Here is a 21,487-nt window from a genome sequence, read left to right as displayed (position 1 = left end):
GTCTGTAATCCTTATCTGGCTCCACCTTCAAACCACTGACTTCCTGACCGAGCTAGACCACTGGGAAATGGATTTCTCGGTGCTATCCAGACTACTCCCTGTGGCCTTCCCACTCAAGCTTCCTTCAGTGGTCCAGGAGGCTTGAAAACGGAGGAGAGCCACGCTTCTTACAGTGTCACTGTGCCAAGTTTGCACTTCAGTTTTTCTAACAATGAAGGTGTCATACCTTGCTGCGCTTTGGAGACTGTTTTGCACCATGTGTCACCTTCTCTTTTCCACCAGCTTGGGTATCATCTGAACCAACCCCCAATTCCTTCTCTAGCCCCCTCCACCTTTGGTACATATATTTTACATATTTTTTCCTTTCTTTTTTCACAGCCTTGGAGCTCAACATTTGGAATTTCTGAGAGACAGAGAGGGTGTTATCAAAATAAAACCTCAATATCTTAGCGAAGAAATGCTTACGTATAATGTCCAAGTGCAATAATGCCCTGTTACCCTCCACCCTCCTTTCAGGGCACAGAGCATATGCCAAGATGATTAGTAACTTAGAAAATAAACCCAAGCCCTTACATTGAATTCATACCTGGGGAAAGATTAAGTTGTGCCTAAAAACCAAATCCTTACCATTCTGACAATAAGAAGGTATCACTAAAGACAGAAAACACACCAGTCATTCTCACCTACAACCGCCTCACTCACAGTGAAAAATAAACCAGCCACACTTCTAAGAGTGTGCAGTAGAGCCACTTGGCATCTGCTGTTACAAAAAGAAGACGGGCCCCGTCTGGTGGCTAGAGGTCATCTGGTGATCAGAGAGCTTAAGAGCCATAGAACTCCACAGAGCAGACCGGAAAAATGTGCAAGAGCAAAGGAGTGTGTCAAGGAGGATGCCATGACTGGAAAGTCACTTTGCCACATCAGTATTCAGCCATAAGGACTAAGTTAGAAACAAGACTTAAGATCTTACCTTCCAAGTCATCAATGCTTTTCTCCAATTTAGTTACTGACCTCTCCGCAAACTCAGCTCGAGTCTCAGCCTGCAATAATTCAATTTATTTCAATCAAAATTGGGAAGTTTTAGGTGGCTGGTAGCTATAAAGATAGGGAAACCAGAAAATGAAAGTCAAGCCTGGCACCCACAAAGTGGTCTGAAACCACCCACCAGTGAATCACCACGGTGAGAGGTGGCTGGCTACCACTGCTGGCTCTCCAAGCCCACCCCGGAATATTCCTGGATCATTGTAACATTAAAATGAAAAATGTCTCGGCTCCATAGAGACAAACTCAATCCAGTTGGCTTTGTTCAAAACACCCTAATATTACCTCCTTCAGCTTGTCAGAAAGGACCTTGATCTCTTCCTCGTATTTGTCTTCCTTCTGCGAGTACTGTAATCAGAAAGAACGTTCCAGATGTCAGGCCACAGCTCACCCTATACTTGTGTCTTCTAATACAAAGAAAGTGCCAGCCCAGCCAACAGATGTTGAGCATCTCTCAGGAGGTAATGGAGCCTCTGGGATCAGATGGCATGCCACAATGCGGTCTCTGCTTTCCTGCCTATTGTTTTACATGGGATAAGAACAAGATCACTTATCCATTTGGCACTTCGTTTAAATTAATTGTTATGGATGACTCACATACTCAACACAAAATGGATTTTCCATTGAATGAAAAAATAAAAAAGAAAGAATCTGGTATCAATAACCATCAGGAAATCGCCTCAAAATGAGGCCTCTGGCTAAAGTCTCTAATGGACTATTCCTCTGACTGGCAGGGCCTTAGAAGGGAAAAAGCGGGTGTCTCTTGAGTAGCTCTTAAATGATGCCTCTCCCCGACATGGTGCTCCTGGCCTACCTTCTCAGCCTGAGCCTCCAGTGATTTCAAGTTGTTCGTCACAGTTTTCAACTCTTCTTCAAGCTCGGCACATTTGCTAATGTTTTCGATCAGAGGTAGAAAGGGTGGGAGACAGGCCAGAGGAAGGAGGAGAGAAAAAGGAGAGGGATGGGAAAAAAATGAAAACCGAGTCCTAGAGAACAAAGGGCTGCCTTAAAGAAGCCAAACCATCAGGGGCTGAGATGTCCAATTTCACTATGGACACTGCCCTGGACCTTCCTTCCAATGCAGAGAGGTGGGGAGACAAAATCCAACAACTTCAAAGTGTGATGATTTGGCTTCTTTTTTGGCTGCACCAAAGAGCATTTATGAAGGAAAAACAAAAGAGTATAAAGGACCCAAAGAAAGCACTTAAAGCAAGATATAAGATAGCAGAGGGTGTAGTGAAGGTGCAGTCGTTATAAAAACGGACCAGTAGGCATTGGAAGCTGAAAGACGCCTGGGTTGCAGTTAAACCTAAACCCATACATGAGCCATCAGTACCTTATCCTCTGCAGCCATTAATGCTTTCAAGGTCTGATCCATTATTCTTAATTGTTCTTCCAGCTGTCGAACTTGGCTGTTAGTGGACACAGGAAATGCACAAGGCCATTCTAAAAATCAGTGTGCAGGTAAGGCATGCAGTGATACACGCATTCATACACAGACACCCCACACAAGTCCTCCATGTTCCAGACTCGTGGCTCATCCATGTCGAATGAGCACATGAGGAGCCCGGAGCTGAAACAGGTAAATGTGCAGCTGCCAGAAGGTCATGCTGTTTAGTCACTGCTCCGCAGCACCCCACACAGGGCCTCCTGGCGCCGGGCCCGCTTACCCTTCTGAAAGCTCAGCCCGCTCCTCTGCACGCTCCAGGTCACTCTCAATGATGACCAGCTTACGGGCCACCTGCAGCAGGACACACATAAAACACAGACACCATGGGGCTTCCAAGCTCTGAGGACGGTGTGTGTGTGTGTGGGAGGAGAGCAGGGGCTAGACTCAGCCCCTGGGAGTTCTTGCCTACAAACAAGATGATCCTCTCTCCCGTGGACTGGAAGGGAAGCAACTCTCTACCAGGAATGCCCATGGAGAGGAGGCCATCTGCTCACAAAGATCCAGAATGGTCAGTTATGAGTAGGCAGGCACATTTGAAGTCTGACCCAACTGAAGCCTGTATAATTACACAGCAGCCAGACCAACTGTGGAAGGAGGGGAAGAGATGAAATTCACCATCTCTGAAATAGCAGGATGATGAGACATGATGCCTTTTATGCTGAAAAGGTGGGAGCTGCAAGGCAAGACTGAAAATAACCCTAAAAGAACTTCATCAATTTAGAGCTCTGTACCTCCACTTCCTTTTGTGGAGGAGGTTAAAAATGCCAACAGAAATAGCAAGAAATGCTAACATGAGAAGTTGGTAAGAGAACTAATGAGGTCGAAGGAAGAAAGGACCAGGAAGAAGGGATCCTATGAAGCATTTCAAAATTAGCGAGCATAGCGTAACCTGGAGAGGATGATGATGATGAAGAGTCAGTGGTGTTTCAGGAGAGCTAAAGGGAAAACTAAAACCTTAAAGAGTCATGTGGGCTCTTAACACAGGAGGGTGCTTTCATGGGGACATGACCAGGAGGTGATTCACCTGGGAATCGTGAGGAGAGAGGACAGACTGAGAGGTGCCTCCATGAATCCAGGAAGCGAATGTGTGGTCTGTGTCTCCACCCTGCCTAAACTGGGACGCACCAGGTGGATCTCACTAGGGATAACTGTTTGCATGGTGACAGCATGAGAGACTCCTTTCACAAAACATAAGAGACCCAACCTTCCCTGCTGTCTGGCCAAAGATCTTTTGTCCTAGTCTTTGAGGGTGGAGGGACAACAAATCCCTGGTCTTTCCCAGTGCGAATGACTCCCTAGCAGGATCAAAATTAAGAACCATCTTCTGGAGACAAAGGAAATCTCCTTCTCAAAAACACTCATTTCTGCTAAGGAAGCAGATGGTTTCATTGCTCCCCCAGTCCCTGCTTCTGGGCCATGGCTGAGACCCATGAGGCCTTGAGCTCTAGGATCTGACCTCTTCATACTTGCGGTCGGCATCCTCAGCGATGTGCTTGGCCTCTTTCAGCTGGATCTCCTGAATCTCCATCTTCTCCTCATCCTTTTGGGCTCGGCTCTCAATGACTTTCATGCCTCTGAAAAGGAAGATCGGCAGGAAAAGCCAAGATTTAGAGGTGCCTTCCATGAACTCCCATTGCACAGCCATGGTTTGTGAGGTTCAGTGTGACTGACCGACTGAAACATAGCTACTTTCATCTTCCAAGCCATAATGTGAGACTTTCCAGAGCCGAAGGCAGGAAAAGACATCCACTTCCCTCTCTCTGTTTATTGTGAAGGAAAGCTTATTCTTTTGGTACGGCTGACACTGTCCAGGCAGCTCATGTTTAATGAAAGGCACCATGGCATGGTCCTTTTTTTTTTGAATCTGGAAGGGGTGGAATCAGAAAAGCCAACATGCTTTACTTGCTGTATAAATAATGGGACTTCTTCCCTTTTCCAGTGGTAAGCCTTAGCCTGGAAATGGATCAAGGTTAGAACAAAAGCAAATTTACCTTTGTGTACTTTTTTCCCACAAAGAAAGTAATTTTTCTTACCCCTTTAGCCACAAATGTAACTATTAGATTGAATCAAATGAAACTGCTAGTATTTGACCATGCTGCTGCTGCTAAGTCGCTTCAGTTGTGTCCAACTCTGTGCAACCCCATAGATGGCAGCCCACCAGGCTCCCCGTCCCTGGGATTCTCCAGGCAAGAACACTGGAGTGGGCTGCCATTTCCTTCTCCAATGCGTGAAAGTGAAAAGTGAAAGGGAAGTCTCTTAGTCGTGTCCGACTCTTTGCAACCCCATGGACTGCAGCCCACCAGGCTCCTCTGTCCCTGGGATTCTCCAGGCAAGAATACTGGAGTGGGTTGCCATTTCCTTCTCCAATGCATGAAAGTGAAAAGTAAAAGTGAAGTCGCTCAGTCTGTCCGACCCTTAGCGATCCCATGGACTACAGCCTTCCAGGCTCCTCCGTCCATGGGATTTTCCAGGCAGGAATACTGGAGTGGGGTGCCATTGCCTTCTCCGAAGAGATGGTGAGTCATCTTTAAAAATTCCAAAACTCTTAGTTAGAAGAGACAACACACAATGGTGAATAATGAACTGAAAAACTTCAGCTAACGAGCTTTTTTAATCCTAAAGTCTGAAATCACCCTTTTCCCATGGTGGCAGGGAGCAGAAATGCACCTCAAAAATGGAGAAAGGGACAAAAGGATTGACTGCATATACCTGCCAGGTCATAGCACAGATACCGACTGCCAGTGTCTGAGACACTACACTGCTTCCTCATCTCTCTAAGGACAGAACTCTCTCCAGTATTATGGAGTCTTTCTTGGAGTGCTTCCAAGCAACAGGAGTACATTAACTTGAACAGCTAAGCATGAGAGAAAATGCCTGCTGGAATAACATGATGGCTGATATGGCCCTGGTCTTCCTTTACTACCACAAGGCTGGATCTTGGGGTCATAAGTCAGGGAGAGCCAGGTCACGGGGTGAGTGGGCTCAGAGGACATGCAGATCTGACTGTATTTACTTGTGCACGCATGACTTACCAGCTTTACTAAGTCCAACACAACTTACTTTTGTGGATTATATTTCTGGTTTATCTGTGCTTTCTCTTTCACTCATTTGTTGGGCTATTTGACAACTGACAGCCCATACTTTATTTACCTCAGCCTAAGCCTTCTTGGTGTATTTTAACATAAAGTTATCTTTTAAACAAAATGCAGAATTGCTCCATGGTCAGCAGGAATGAAAGAACCAAATCACATCCCTAGAACCTCCCGTTTATACATCCATCTCCCTCGCTGGGTGGTGAGCTCTAGGAGGGCAGGAACAGAGTCTTTTTCTTCTTTGCAACCTTGAGATTTAAAACAAAAGTGTTCCACTAGTGTTAAACAAATAAAACCAGTAGTTACCCCTGGATCAAGTGAGGAAATGGCACCAAGGTGCTGTGAAATCCTCAGACACCCAAGATCAGAGAGCCCTCTGGTTCCATCAGGGGGAAAGGTTGTGCTAACAGGTGGGCTGGACGAGGGGGCCTCACCTCTCACTCTCATCTGCTGCCTTCTCGGCCTCCTCCAGCTTCTGCAGAGCTGTTGCCAGACGCTCCTGGGCACGATCCAACTCTTCCTCAACCAGCTGGATGCGTCTGTTCAGAGAAGCTACGTCGGCTTCAGCCTGGGCAGAGAATGAGAGGTGTTTTAGTGTTGGAGAGGATGTGAGGGTAGTGCCTTCAAGAGGGGCTGGACTGAAACGTTGGTTCAACAAGGAAGCCTGGCTTTGTGGTGAGCTACCCTAAAGTGTGCTACAAGCCGTGGTCAACTCTGGAGTTGCTGGATATGTTCATCCATTGATTTATCCAGTGGTTGTCCACATATATCCACATATATCATCCCCGCGAGACAGAGAGACCGTCAGCAACACTTTCTCATTTGGTTCCTTTCTACCACAGATTTCAACAGGCTGGCTTTATCTGACTGTCAGAGGGGAGCTTCATCACAGCCACCTCACACGGTGGGGGATGAGGTGTGGATAGAGGCGACAGGACTGACCCAGGCTCCATCACACAAGATGAGAGGAGCTCGGCGAGAACTCTGACTCAGGAGTCTCAATTCTCCTTTCTTCTGATCACATTCTCAAAGGGGCTTTATTAAATATTTTAGGAACTAAAAGATTTTTAAGTTCAGTGGTTCTAAAATATAAAACCATACAGAGACACAACAAAACCCAGTAAGCCCCCGTGCCCTTCAGCACCTCTTGAGGATAACAGGTCACACTGGAATAGTGCCAAGACAAATTTCCCAAGCGCCTGTGACCTAAGCCTACAGGCATTTCTCACAAGTCAGGGTTGCTACAAGAAGAGTTTCAAGCTCCTTAGATACTGTTTTCACTTGGTATCTATCTCTGAAATATGCTCCTTTTTTTGGGATGTGATGTTTACCTACAGTTACAAGCATTTATTACTATGAGCCTCAGGACACTTGCAAGACTGGCTGAGTCCATTACATACACTTGCATTGGTGGCTGTTTAAATATTATGCACGGAAGTGAAAGATGGAATTTGCTAATCTGGTAGTGTTTCCTCATCTACTTTCAGTTCAGTTCAGTTCAGTTCAGTCGCGTCTGACTCTTTGCGACCCCATGAATCGCAGCATGCCAGGCCTCCCTGTCCATCACCAACTCCCGGAGTTCACTCAGACTCACATCATCTACTTTGAATGTGTGCTTATCCTGCAATGATGGGGTTTTCAGGACATTTGGGAGTTTTCTAAAAATTACGGCCTGCACTTAGGGATGATGCTAGCTCTCTACCTACAGTGCTATCTTCCTTACTCACGTTCCTTCTTATGTGCAAGGAATCATGATTCTCTACACGGAGTATGGGCTCAGTAAATGTCTACCGAATAAAATAAGCAAAAACAACTTAAACAAAAGCAACTTTCTGAGTTCTGGACCCATGGTACACGGGCTTGAAATGTACAAGTAGTGAGAGTCTACGATCACAGCCTTGAACTAAAGGAACATGAGAACACTCTGCTCTCTGCTCATCTAGATTTGTAAAATTTTAAAAGCCAAGTTCTCTCTGGGAAAGAGAGGTGATTAGGGCATCTCCAACCTCGGTGAAGGACTCTATAAAAACATTCAAATACACTTTTATCTCGTCAAAAATTAACTATGTAGTAACAACTGGCTGATGGAGGCAGGGAGTAGGGGGAAATGTGAAACGAATCCAAGGTCAGTTTACAACTGTACCCACCCACAAAGTCAATCATTATAGATGCACAGTGAGAATTGGGCCCCACCAGGTCTCAATGGCCAGTGAACATGGTTTTTTGGGGGCTGGCGGTGGCGGGAGGGATGAGGGTAATATGGATAACACATTTCTTAAGTACGAGAACTTTTAAAAGTTTTTAGCCCTGTATTAAAAAAAAAAAAAAAAAACTGGAAGAAGGTATACATTAACGGCATATCTTTGGGTCAGGTCAGATTTCTGTATTTTCCAGTTCCAGAAAAATTCTATTCCTTTTTTCACTCCCCTCAACAAGAATTATAATATTTATTTAAAGCAATACATTTACAGCCCAAAGAGTTCTACATTATACACTTCAGGTTTAACCAATTTCATAAAAATACTTGAGAACAGCTGTATCCACAGATTTAGACTACTAAATTATTTCCTTGCCCATTTTTCTCTTTTCTTTCCTGAATAACCTCTTTTAGATATGGTTCAAGGTAGAATTTATCTGCCTCGTATTTTGTCCACTGCTCTTTAGGCAGGATCTGCTGCCTCATGCTCAGGTCCAGCGCTCTCTTAATGCGAAACCCTCTGTCGTTATAAAGGTTCTCAGGAAGCCTTCTTATGGCTTCTTTTACATCGTCATTCTCATACATTGTATCATCTGGCATTAAGCCCAGTTTATTGAACCCAGTAGCCTTGCATACCATTTTCGAATACCCTCCAGCTCCACCTGCTTGATGCCGAAACGGCTAGCCTGTTTGCCATGTTGACCTGAGATAGAAGGAAAATTCTATTCCTTTTATGAACTGGGGTGGGAGGACAAGCAAGCAACTCTGAAAGCTGAAAACTAAAATGAAGAGCAAAACAAACCCACCCCCTAAAATACCACCAAGAAAAAAAATCAGTAGAGTGTCTAGGTCATGTACTCAAAAGTATTTTCTCCCTCTTTCTTAAATATGCTTGTTATAGGTGCTGTGGCCAGAGAAATGTCAACAAGATTTTCAAAACAATTTCTGTAGCCACCACACTAGAAGTTTCCAGCTCTGTTTTCAATCTGGGCCCTGACCTCAAGGACTTTGTACTCACAGAAAGGAGACTGTTTATGCTCTAGGGAAAGGACCTTTCAGGTGACAGGCCACTCTGGGTCCCCAGGCTCCCATGTACCTGGGGCGTTGGAGACAGCACTCCATGTTCATTCCTGCCTCTGCACAAAAGATCTCCCTCCCTGAGAGGAACCCCCATTGATCCAAATCTTTGCTCTTCTGGCCTCCACTCTGCTTTTTCTTTAGCTCTGGATGCAGTTTTATAAATGGAACTTCTTTCCCCCTTAGAGCATTTTGTAGAATCTACATTAGGGGTTGTGTCCTATAGGAATACCAGTCGACAGGCCCCATAGAGGGCACCCAAACAACAGCCAGGAATGGATACCAGTTCCAGGAGCCCCACTGGGTCAATGCAGAAAACAGACCTGTGAGTGGTCCACAAAAATGGGGTCTCAGATGTTTAGCTCAAAGGGTCCCTAATTCCCACAAATGGCTGTCTGAGTTCACCTGAAGACACATATTAAAAGTACACATTTCCAGGCCCCATCCCTAGAGATTCTGATCCAAGAGGTCAAGAGAGGAAGGTGGGAATCTGCACTATAAAAAAGCACCCACCCACCACCCCACCCAAAGACGCCAGCAAAGCCTACAGGAAGCACTTATGCAGCTCTTTGTTGAGCAAATAGGAAGAGGGAGGGACCTCTGACCCTGAGGGTTGAAGCATGCTTGGGTCACATAGCCATCAGCGGGAGACAGGACAAGTACCCAGTCCCTGCTCCTCCTGTACAGGCTCGCCTGTTTCACTTTTCAAGGCTTCCTGGAGCCTCAGAGAAGCCCTGGAATTGTTGGTTCTCACCTATGGGGTCTTTCCACCTTCTGACATCAGCACGGCAGGTTCTCTACAGTCACCCCCAATTCAAGCCCCTGACTCAAAGAAAGGCCTTCGGGACAAGGCCTAACCAGGACTAGGAGAACTGTACTCATTATCATCTGCTGAGCAAGTCCTCTCAATGCTTTTTGAAAAAAGGCGTGGTATAAAATCAAAAACATCATCAAGTAATACCAAGGGGGAACAGCTCACACAAGGACACAGAGCATTTGTTCTCAACCCAAGAAGCCAACGGCTGCTGCCCTGGGAGGTTTCACAGCAAGATGGGCAAAGGTGCTTGTAGGTTACAGCCTGGATTTGAATGCAGTATCTGGGGAGTAAGTATCCTTACAAAAGGTTCCCCAGGGAAAAACCTGGACTCTTCCAGGCTTCTCAGAAGAGAAGTACAGCCTTACAGTACTGGTCTGATCACAATTAAGTTTGGCTCCCTAGAACTGAAGATACATTCAATTTCATCAATTAAGGGCACTCTTTTCACTTTTTTTTTGGATTATGCTGTGTTCAAAAGGCTCACATCTCTCACCTTCACTAGCTTTTATTTCTGGTGTGTATTCTCTGAGTTCTGAGGCTTATTCAGGTATTTTCTAAGGTTGTTTTCATCACAATACCTGGGCAGTCTACTTAAGACTTCACTGGCTGTTGCCTCAGTACAAACCTCACAGCCACAGGACCTTTTGTTATTTAAAAAGCAGATATAAATAACAAGGCGTTTGGGAAGGGTCACGACCCCAGACGCAAATTATTTCCAGGCATGAAAATCCCCCTCAGTGTCCTAGGTTATCTTCTAACAAGGTAACCCATGTGTTGACACTGCTGGCAAAGTCTTTGTTTAGGATGTTAGTTTCTTTTATTTCAAAAATGCTATTGTGTCTCAACATGCTATGAGCTACTCAGAAAAGAGACTGCTATATTAGTAAAGGTTACCAACTGTCTTCCTGGAGAATTGTTGTTAAGCAACCACCAGGTGCCCTGCACTTGTGAGGTGCCTTAGAGCTGTATGTGCCTTGCCCCATCCCCTTCCACAAGGGGTGTGCTCAGCTGTTCACTCATGTCTGATCCTTTGCGACCCCATGGGTTATAGCATGCCAGGCTCCTCTGTCCATGGGATTCTCCAAGCAAGAATACTGGAGTGGGCTGCCATTTCCTGCTCCAGGGGATCTTCTTGACCCAGAGATCAAATCCAAGCCTCTTTTGTCTCCTGTGTTGGCAGGTGCATTCTTCACCACTGAGCCACCTGGGAAGCCCTCTTCCACAGGGCAGGTGTACACCATTCCTGTGCTCTTCTACAAGACGCTACAAAGCTACAAAGCCATCAGAGGCATGCCCACACAATACAGCAAAAATATTTCTCCAAGTCAGATCTGAAAGAAAACTTTTACAGGGCCTAGATTTTCACAAAATCCAGATGTTACAGTCAATATACCTAGAGACAATTTAAAAATAGCAATGACTTTTACTTTAAAAACAAGTAGTCCTGTTAACACTTAAGAAGAAATAATGGTAGGAGAATAGTATTATATTCTAAGAACAAATCCTCTGAATATATTTTCCAAGTCCTCCTGAACTGGAGTGCAGCATGGGATGATCACAGGTCAGGTCTTTTTATTTCATTCAAAGTGTAGTTGTCCAGAGACGGTTTCACCCTTTACTGTGTAAGACCAAGCCACTACTGCCAAGTTAAACTTCTGCCCTTATATGGTAAGGAAAGGGGGAAAAAAAACACGCATGACATTAAGGGGCACTCCCATGGATAAGAGATAAAAACAACCTCTCTATCCGCACCAAAGCCTATAATTCATGAGGCATATTTGTACAATGAGCAAGAAGGGATATGAACAGGGCATTGTAGTGCCTTAGCCTCATCTATATATGAAAGCAGAAAGGCAGAGAGTACACTCCTGTTATTGCCACCCTGGGGGTGCCAATGTGAACACAAAATACACTTTTAGAATCCTGGTCTCAGAAATATTTACCAATTCTAAAGCGGGAAAGGGCTGGGATTTTTGTAAGTTGGTTTTTCCTATGATTTAATAAAGTTACCAATTAAGAACCTACAGGTTGCAACTGTAAGTCCCTTTGTTTGCTGGGTACCATCCAGAAAGGAGAAAGGAGGACTGGCTTCTTCTTGCTCCCTCTTTTCCTTTGATAAGGACAAAAGACAAACAAAACCCCAGTGGGTCACAAGACCTAGAGTCAACCATTACATCGAGCAAAGTAGTTGCATTCCAACATTCTGAAGGGCCCACACACCTTGGAAAAAATAAACCAGTAGAAAAAGAGAGATGACTGCTTTTTCCAAGGTAAGTGCTGGTGTAACAGGGCCAATTAACTACAGCCTGTCTGAACCTTTGAGACTCTGAATGTAGAGGTAACTCTCCAAATATTTTTTTGCAGTGGTTCACGACTTTGTCACTAAACTTTTATCTCTGCTACCAAGAAAAACTGTGACTGCTAGCTTAACTCATAGCTATGTCTGACAACTACCAAGAAACCACCTTAAATTAGCTATCTTCAAGTTTCAGTTTTGTAAGTTAGGAACACCTCTCAATCTGAAATTCCCTCTTCTGTGGGCTGACCCAGTCCTTAAGTTGTTTTCATAAAAAGTTCTGTGTCCATCTGTCCCATCTTCTGGATAGACTATTTTCAAAAATTGCTTTAAAAATTGAAGTTATTTAAACTTTTTAACACAAAGCTTTGAAAAGAATGAAAGCACTACCTTTACCCAACTGGCCCAGGAAGAGTACTGTTATAAAAACTAAGCCCAAAAGAGAAGGTGAGTGTAATAGTCACAACGTGCCCTTCATAAAATTTATCTTCTGTGTCTAACATCAATCACCAGGACAGGAGTCCATAAGAGGCGCTCCTGTACAAGACCACATATACCCTTTCTTAGCAGGGGGAGGGAAGCTCTACCAACTTCCACCACTAACACTGCTTTGACCCATCAAACATTCCTTCCAGCCTGCCTGTGTCCTCTCTCTGTTCAAGTTGAAATAAGAATTACTGATTAGAAGCATTGAAATGGAGTGTTTTAAGATATAGTGAAATGAGCATCCCATTTTTAAAGCCCTTTGATAGCTGGAGAACTGAAAGCAAGGGAATAATGAGCGATGCAGAGTGCAAAGCCATTCTAATACTAACTGACACAAGGCACTAGTGTGCTAAGCGCCATGGCAACTTCTTTACACATACTCTTTTCATCCTCACAACAGGCAGGTACTACCATTACAAACATTGTGCAGTCCGCGAACTGAGGGGCTGACACGTTCAATGATTCGCAGCCAGGGTCAAAAGTTCTTATCCATCATCCTGTTCTGTTGGTTCTAATGGTTCAAGGACAACAGCGAGTCAGAGAAGGAGTTGGAATTCATTCATTGCCTGGCGAAATGCAGAAACAGCCACGGGACCTTTGCTGTCTTGTCCTTTACAGAAAATGATTTCTTGCCTATCGATTTCCTGGTTCCTCTCCATTTTATCTGAAACTGCATCTAGTTAGGCTTTCTTCTTAAGAGGATCCATTTGCTTCTAGGTATTTTATGCAACACAGGTCCCATAGCTTCTACAGCCCACCATAACACCATTACACACACTTCTCATTACATACACTTTTTCTCTAAAGGCTTCTATTAGTACTGCACGCTACAGTCCACGGGGTCGCAAAGAGTTGGACACGACTGAGCGCGCACAGGCCCCGCGCACGCGCGTGCCCACACCCTCCCACCCACCCAACAAGCACGACAGTGTATGAGCGCTTGTCCTAAAATTTCCAAGGTGTTTGAGTATCCTGATATAAAACACACATACTCAAACAGCGAACAAACAGCGAACGCCTAAACTACCTCTGAGATCCTGTTCCTGTTTGCTGGATACGTTTGCCTAGGAAAAACGAAGGAAGCCAGATATTACACTCAAAGTGGGGGAGGGGGAAGCCGGCGGGAGAAAACACCCAATAATCATAGCCATTTAGCCAACTTTTTCAAGACTCGGTAACAAAGGAACATCTATCTGTACAGGAGAACTTGGGAGGAGGGCTGGTTAAGAAAGGGAAAGGCAAAGGGCCGCATACTAAGTCAAAACACGCGCTGTCAGTGTCTCACCCACCCCACAGAAACAGGCTTTCAAGAAACCAAGGCTAGACAGAGATGGGCGAGTTCAGCATCCCCGGGCCTCAAAACCTGGCAATGCCTCAGACGTGATCTGTTAGCGTCCTTCCCAAAAGAACAGATTTCCACAAGGAGGGACCTCTTTTGTCCCCACCTTCCGAGTAAATAATGCCAGGAGGGCAAAGGGCACATCCCTTTGCCTCGGGGGACCCGAGGCGCCGTGTCGAACGCAAACACCCCACACAGAGCCCCTTCTGGGAAAGTGCTGCTTCCAGAACCTTCTCAACACCACTCCTGCTTTCCCCTCGGTTCTTTGACTGTAGACCAGAGAGATGAAAACGGCCGAGGTGAAGGGGCAAGACCCCTCCCCAGACGACACCTGCGGGCCCAGGTGCGCCAGGTGCCCCCCGAGGCAGGGGGAGGGGTAGAGAAGGTGGGCTCCGGGAGGACTTGCGGGGCGCCGGGGCGGGGGCGGGGGGGCGATCGGGGAGAAGGCGCCTCTGGTGGTGGGTGATGGGTGGGTCCCTTACGGTCTCCCTCAGCTTCCTCTCGTAGTCCAGTTCGCGCTGCAGGCTGCCCGCGCGCTCCTCCGCGGCGTCCGCCTGCTCCTGCAGGCTCCGAATCTTCCTCCGCACCGCCTCCAGCGAGCTGCTCCCCGCCATCGCGCCGGGCGGCGGCGGGCCGGCAAGCGGGCGGGCTGCGGTGGGAGAGGCGGGCTGCTGCGCTCCTGCTGCTGCTGCGGCTGCGGCACTCCGACCGACCGCCCGCCCCGCCCAGGCCGCAGCGCGCGACGGCGGCGCCCCCTGCGGCCCAGGCTCAGCCCGGAAGTCTCGGCCTCCCGGGAAGCTCAGGCGAACCGCAAGCGGGTGCGCGAGCGCCGGGGGCGGACCCAGCGGGCGGGGCGGGTCGCGCGCCGCGGACCCCGGGAATTCTCCAGTCGCGGGAGGCACGGCGCATGCTCGCGGCTGCCCGGCTGAAGGGCGCGGCGCGCGCTGCGGGGGCACCAGGTGGGCAGGAGACGGGGCCCCATGGCGCCTAGGATGTTACTTGGACTCCCAGCGCCCCGCCCTGGCGCCGCGGAGAACCCGGAGTAACGGATTTGGCTGCAAGGGGCGACGGTGCCGCCTACTGGCGGCGGGAGCGCTCCGCTCCGGATTGCCAGATCCCTGCCCAAGAGGGAGAGAAGCCGAGCGAGGGTTTTGGGGCTTAAATGTGTCCCCAAAGGGACTGTAAAGAACCCCAGAACACCAGATCCTAACCCAGCAACTCTCCTCCCCTCCAAACTCATGACGTGAAAACCACTAACATACTGCAGAGGTTAAACCTCCTAAATGCTGTCTTGCTGGGTTTTGGTTCTCGCCTGGCTGTGTGACTTGGAAAACAACGTGACTTCATCTGTAAAAGCGCGGTTAATAGTAATACATGCTGCTGCTGCTGCTAAGTCGCTTCAGTCGTGTCTGACTCTGTGCGACCCCATAGACGGCAGCCCACAGGCTCCCCCGTCCCTGGGATTCTCCAGGCAAGAACACTGGAGCGGGTTGTCATTTCCTTCTCCAGTGCATGAAAGTGAAAAGTGAAAGTGAAGTCGCTCGGTCGTGTCCGACTCTTCGCGACCCCATGGACTGCAGCCCACCAGGCTCCTCCGCCTATGGGATTCTCCAGGCAGTAGTACTGGAGTGGGTTGCCATTGCCTTCTCCAAGTAGTACATGAGGATTATGAAATAATAGAAAGCGCGAAGCACAATACAAGGTAAGTAGGGAACTCAATGATAGCTTTAGTTAATAACAGGCATTGTCTTAGAGGAGAAATACGGTATGCTGCTGCTAAGTCACTTCAGTCGTGTCCGACTCTGTGTGACCCCATAGACAGCAGCCCACCAGGCTCCCCTGTCCCTGGGATTCTCCAGGCAAGAACACTGGAGTGGGTTGCCATTTCCTTCTCCAATGCATGAAAGTGAAAAGTGAAAGTGAAGTCGCTCAGTCGTGTCCGACCCTCAGCGACCCCATGGACTGCAGCCTTCCAGGCTCCTCCGTTCATGGGATTTTCCAGGCAAGAGTACTGGAGTGGGATGCCATTGCCTTCTCCGAAATAAGGTATGAAACTCCTTAAATGAACTTACAAGACAGAAACAGACTCACAGACTTAGAGAATCAACTTACGGTTGAGGGGAAGGGATGGTTATGGAGATTGGGATGGACATGTACACTCTGCTATATTTAAAATGGATAACCAACAAGGACCTACTATACAGCACAGGAAGCTCCACTCAATCTTATGTGGCAGCCTGGAGGGGAGGAGAGTTTGGGGGAGAATGGATACATATATATTTGGCTGAGTCCCTTCCCTGTTCACCTGAAACTATCACACAATATTGTCAATCAGCTATATTCCAATATAAAAAAGTTAAAAAACAAAACAAAACACACACAAGCACTGTCTTAAGAGTCAGGCTATGGCCCATAACCATCTGTGGGACCTCAGACCTGCCAGCCTCTCTGGAACTTACTTTCTTTTCCATAAAAACAATTGTCTCAAGGGTCCCTTCTAGTTACAGCCTTCTCTGATTGTAGGAAGGTTGTAATCTGGAATCTGACCAATTCTGGGCTGGACTGAGAAGCCTTTTAAAAGCACACCAAGGTAAAGAATGTGACTGCCAATGCAGGTGGGTTCAACCCCTGGATCAGGAAGATCCTCTGGAGAAGGAAATGGCAACCTCTCCCAATATTTTTGCCTGAGAAATCCCATGGACAGAGGAGCCTGGCAGGCTACAGTCCATGAGGCTGCCAAGAGTCAGACACTTAGTGACTACACAACAACAATAAATACAGACAAGATACTGAACATTTCCTTTACCCCAAGGATCCCTCAAATTGCCTTTTGGAAGTCATGTTCACTTATCCCCTGCCTCATCCCTTATATAAGCCCTGGCACCTACTATTTTTCTTCTCTATAATGTTATAATTGTTTGAATGTTATATAAATGCAACAATACAGTATGTAACCTTCAAGAAGTTAAAAAAAAAAAAAAGCACACCAAGGAAGCCAACAGAACCCTATGAGAGCATCCGGCTGCAGCTGGATGAAAACCAAAGTGGACACAATCTCTGGGAACAAGTCTCGGTCCATACTCCCCTTGGGCTATGTTTTTAAATGTCTTCTAAATCTCATGGCTTTCTTTCCTCACCTTTCTCACAGAAGGCCCTTCAAGTCAGTTCCAATGTGTTTAAGTGTGGGAATAATGAAGAGAAAGAAAACACAGTTGACAACCCCCTCCTCCTCGAAAGCCCTAACAACTGAACTTGCTTTTCTGACTCATTTGCTAAGGACATTATCACAGTCTCTGCTGAGACTCACAAGTCCCAGCATGGGCTCTCACATCCTGTAGGTGGAGCCTCTCGCTTTGTTTCCACAGTTTGTCTAGTCAGGAGGGTGGTCACAACTGCTTCCCTAAGGGTACAGACAGTAGGTCTCCAACTTTGAGGGTGGGAGAGGGAGCATCTGGGAACCTTCAGGAGCCCTGGAAAATGCTGGACACGTGCACATGCTCCAAGCAGCCAACTAGTGACTTAATGTCTTGCTTTTCAAACACCTGGGAAAGTCAGTTTCAGGTGAGTTCACTTTCATGCTGATGTCATTATACAAAAGAGTTTAGGACAGTTGTTCACAGCCTTGGCTGCACATTGGAATCACCTCAATCCCAGCGATTCTAATTGGCCTAGGGTGCAGCTTGGATTTTAAGTTTTTAAACCATCAATGTTTAGTTAAGGTTGAGAATCACTGATTTAGGAAGAAAAGACCTACCTACATATTGGGAATAAAGACTCACATATTGCAGATGTCATAGACATCACAGTTATTAGGGAAGGGGTTTAAAGCCAAAGAAAATGGAGCCCTTGATCCCCTCCAGCCTCACTTAGGTGGAGAGACCATAAGAAATTCAAAACAAAGCCATCAGAGATTTGACCATGTGAATTACAACCTTTCAAGCTAGGACGAGCCCATTTCTGGAATAGGATTTGTAAATCGTTTGGTAGAAAATTAGTAGAAAAATGTTTTTAGCAGTAGAAAAATGTAAAAATATTTTACACTGGTGAGTAATGACAATCCAATGCCCTAGTCCCAAATGTAATATGATTCGACCTCAGGAAGTTGACCTCTCTCCTACCTCCTCCTTCCCTTTGTGACATCTGTCTCTTCCTCCTCAGGTCTTGACTATTTTTACTAGTTAGGAATCACTCTAAATAAAGCATTTCTTCACGAATGTCTTCTACATCCCTACAGGTTGCAAACAACCTAAAAGAGGAAGATAATCAATATACTACCCCCCCAAAAAAGTGTACCATATTAGGGACAGTTTTCCAGTGGGGGGGAGGGAACAGTTTCAGAAACCTCCCCCTCCTCCTGGCTCCGCCCACTCCCCCCCTCCCATTAGCTTTAAATATCCTCTTTGCTACTTCTGCCTCATCTCATTCCAAAGCTCCCTTAAACAAGATTTTTCAATAAAGACATGATAGCACCACATAGTTACACAATAATTATGATTTTTTTTCCCCCTTAAGAATTGTAGTAGCTTTTTTCTCCTCTTGCTTTCAGTCTTACTGGGCTATTTTCAAATTCTCTGCATTCTTTTCCTTATAAGGAATATCTCTCCTTGATCTATCAGCGGCCCTTTTGAAAAAGCTAAATAAACGTCCTGCTGGAGAATCTGGGGAGACAGGCCTCCTCCATTTAACCATATACGGAGCAGACATCTGATCTACATTATACAAAACTGGTGCAGAGTTATACATGTTTTTTGGCTCTTTTTCTAAAGCCAGGTAGTTTGTGACTTAAATATTTTAGCTAAATCAGTGCTTCCTTGAACCCCCTCTCCAGGGACCTTGCTCTTCACTGAAACTTTTTCTTTTTGTCAGATTCTAAATGTCCTGTGTCTGGATCTCTCATTTACAAAGCACGCTTGGAGATTACATTTCACACCTTTCACATCACAGAAAGCCTTTACTGATTTCAAAACCCAGACCCTCCATCAATGTATACTTTACTCCCATACAAAAAATTCTGCCGTTGCCCTTAGTCGTTCAACTTTCTGGGCATAGCTTTCCCTGGTGCTCATACATTCTTGAAATTGTTGCTCACTTCCCTAGGAATTCTTGCCTAATTGGGCCTCTAGGCTTAATTAGCTTCCAGAATGGTGTGAAAAAGAAGTCATTTCTTTGGAAATCTAATGCCTGTCTTGACTTATGCAGCAGAAGAGGCAAGCTCTTCAGCTAGAAGAGATTTCAGAGGGCAGAAGACAAAATACTGGCAGAGCTTTTGTGGTGTGTGCATCATCCTCGAGACTATGTGGTGGCTGTCAGAGGCTGGCAGGTTGGGGCGGGGCAAGCAGGGGAACCAGGGGCAGCTAGCACACTATACCATATAAAGCACTGAGCTATATATAACTCCCAGCTTACTTTCTGTATCTAGTGCCCTCAGAGTGCAGACCCAAGCAAGTATCATCTTCCCAGGCAGATCTGAAGGGCTGGATTAAGACTTCCCTGGTAAGGAGGCCTCAAGGGTTTCTGAGGCCCACCATCAAGCTTAACCTTCTCAGAATAAGTAGCACACACTATGTCATTCTTTCAATATAGAGGCCAGGTCTTCTGAATCCTGACTAGATTGGTCACTGAAAACCAGGCCTTCCCACCCACCAGAGATAGCAAAAAGAAAGAAAGTGGAGAAAACTAGGCATTCTGCTTGCACAAACCTTGGTGATGACACCTCAGAGGTTTTCTGCCACCACGGGGAAGGGTTCACCTCCAGAGTCCAATTTCAGTTGCTGTGTTCTCCCAGATTCTCACCACCCCCACCCGCCTCCAACCCCAGGGGTGAGGGAAAGAAGGAGAAAAAAGAGAGGAATGGATGAAATAAAAATGAACGTGTGCAGTAGCAGTTGAGGGCAGCATCCAGTGCTCTGGGCCATGGCAGGCTGTGCGCACGTGTCCAGCTAAGAGGAGGTGACCCTCCTCCATGGTTCTCTGGCCTCTGTGGTGACCCCCAGAGCAGGCCCCAAGGGCAGCAGGTGAGGGGGGCAGCGTGTGCGTGCACTTACGTCGGTGGCCTTTTTCTCCGCCAGCTCCAGCTTCTCCTGGGCATCTTTGAGAGCCTCGGAGTATTTGTCCAGTTCATCTTCGGTGGCCTTGAGTTTCTTTTGCAGCGACACCAGCTCATCTTCCAGCTGGGAGTGGCCGTGGGGGACGGGGACGGGACGGGGTGGGGGGTGCGGCAGGCAGCGTGATCCCGCAAGGGAGGGTTGTGGGTGCACAGAGCCAGAAGGACAGGGACAGCGGGAGAGAGAAAGGGAAAGACAGGGAGGGAGAGAGAGAGAGAGAGACAGAGTTAGCCATTCGTGCGCCGCGCCGCGCGCGCCCGGGGTACCTTGGCGGCGGCCTCGTCGGCGGCCAGGAGGCTGTCCTCTGCCTTGTGCAACTCCTCCAGCACCCGGTCCCGCTCGTCCTCCGACACCCGCAGCAGCTTCTCCTTGGCCGCTATGTCCTCCTCGAGCTGGGGGGCGGCGGCGGGCGGGCGCGGGCGGCCGGCACGGACCGGGTGTTAGACACACACACACAACACGGGCACCGGGTTGGCTGGGGCCCTTCAGCTTTGGGGCGCCACCGAGTTGGGGTTCAAGGGTCCTTAGGTAACCTCCTCTTGTCCCGAGGCTACTTCATACCCCCCACCGCTCCCGGGGACGAGACTCCTACCGAGGTCTCAGTGGGCTCAAGGCCACAACTTAGCATTGCAGAAGAAATGGATGGGCCCGATTCCGCGCCCGCCATACCCTCTCTTCTGTCCCATCTTTGTTTTAACCAAAAAAACTCCGTGACTGTCGTTCCCCACTCCCGGACTTCCCCCCTCCCCCAGTTGAATGTTTTATATTCCCCGGTCAAAAGTCCAGAAGAACTTCTAAAACTTTCTGGACTTGATTCCCTTCAACCCTCCTCCTCTCCCCCACCCCCAGATCCAAAACTGTTTTCTGATCCTCAGAACGAAGTGCCAGAGCACTTGATGGGACTTGGCGGGCTCCGGCAACCGGAGAAGGGAAATAAGCGTCCCCAGGTAAGAGAAAAAGTTAGAATAAGCCAGTTCTGCTCTTCCCCTCCCGCTTCTCAGGCGCCCTGGAGTGGGGATGGCTCCCGGAGTCCTCGGGGTGAGGGGCCAGGAAGGGGTGCTAGGCCGGGTCCCGGGGCTCCCGGCCCCAGGGCGGGCGGAGCGCGGGCGACCCGCGGGCGCACGGTTGGGGAGGCGCAGACCTGCTTGCTCCTGTCCTCCGCTGCCTTCTTATCGGCCTCCGCCTGCTCCGCTCGATCCAAGGCGTTCTCCTTGTCGAGCTTGAGCATCTGCATCTTCTTCTTGATGGCGTCCATGGTGGCGGCGGCGAGGGGCCCTGGGGCTGCGGCGGGAGCAGGGAGGCGAGCGCGCGGTGAAGCGGCGGAGCCGGAGTGCGAGCGCAGAGCCGCCTGCTGCTCCCAGATATGTACTTTCCCAAGGGGGCGACCGCATTCCTCAAGACAGCCAATACTTTTTTGGAAGAGCTTTTTTCTCCTGCCCCCTTTCCCCCTTCTCCTCCCTCCGCCCCCCGCGCCCTCCCCGCTGCTCCCGCGGGGGCTGCTCGCCCATTCGCTGCCGCCTGCCGGCCTCCCAGTTGACGGTGGATATGACTATATATGGGGACCCGAGCAGCCAGCCGAGGCAGCAGC

General features: G+C 47.8%; 1 protein-coding gene and 1 pseudogene across 24 annotated transcripts in view; both read right to left on the bottom strand.

Moving 5' to 3' along the window:
• Positions 1 to 21,279, bottom strand: part of TPM1 (tropomyosin 1) — a 29,616-nt gene extending 8,337 nt beyond the window's left edge. The window contains exons 1-9 of one of the 24 annotated variants that reach the window (XM_070378032.1): positions 21,041 to 21,270; positions 20,166 to 20,291; positions 19,840 to 19,965; positions 6,018 to 6,151; positions 3,948 to 4,065; positions 2,712 to 2,782; positions 2,378 to 2,453; positions 1,327 to 1,389; positions 971 to 1,040 (exon numbers count right to left, since the gene is read on the bottom strand). In XM_070378032.1, coding sequence (XP_070234133.1) covers positions 971 to 1,040; positions 1,327 to 1,389; positions 2,378 to 2,453; positions 2,712 to 2,782; positions 3,948 to 4,065; positions 6,018 to 6,151; positions 19,840 to 19,965; positions 20,166 to 20,291; positions 21,041 to 21,154 — 898 coding nt within the window. In that variant the 5' untranslated portion in view covers positions 21,155 to 21,270. Of the gene's footprint in view, positions 1 to 970; positions 1,041 to 1,326; positions 1,390 to 1,855; positions 1,932 to 2,377; positions 2,454 to 2,711; positions 2,783 to 3,947; positions 4,066 to 6,017; positions 6,152 to 14,277; positions 14,501 to 19,839; positions 19,966 to 20,165; positions 20,292 to 21,040 lie in introns of those variants that run through there. The other 23 variants (XM_005890248.3, XM_070378033.1, XM_005890254.3 and 20 more) reach the window with 23 other exon arrangements.
• On the bottom strand, positions 6,158 to 14,264 carry LOC138989399 (cytochrome b-c1 complex subunit 7 pseudogene; annotated as a pseudogene).
• Positions 21,280 to 21,487: the final 208 nt, after the last annotated feature.

The sequence above is a fragment of the Bos mutus genome, chromosome 10 (assembly GCF_027580195.1).
Source record: "Bos mutus isolate GX-2022 chromosome 10, NWIPB_WYAK_1.1, whole genome shotgun sequence".
Lineage (NCBI taxonomy): Eukaryota > Metazoa > Chordata > Mammalia > Artiodactyla > Bovidae > Bos > Bos mutus.
Note: the sequence above shows the minus strand (reverse complement) of the source record. Positions and strands in the feature narration are given on the sequence as shown.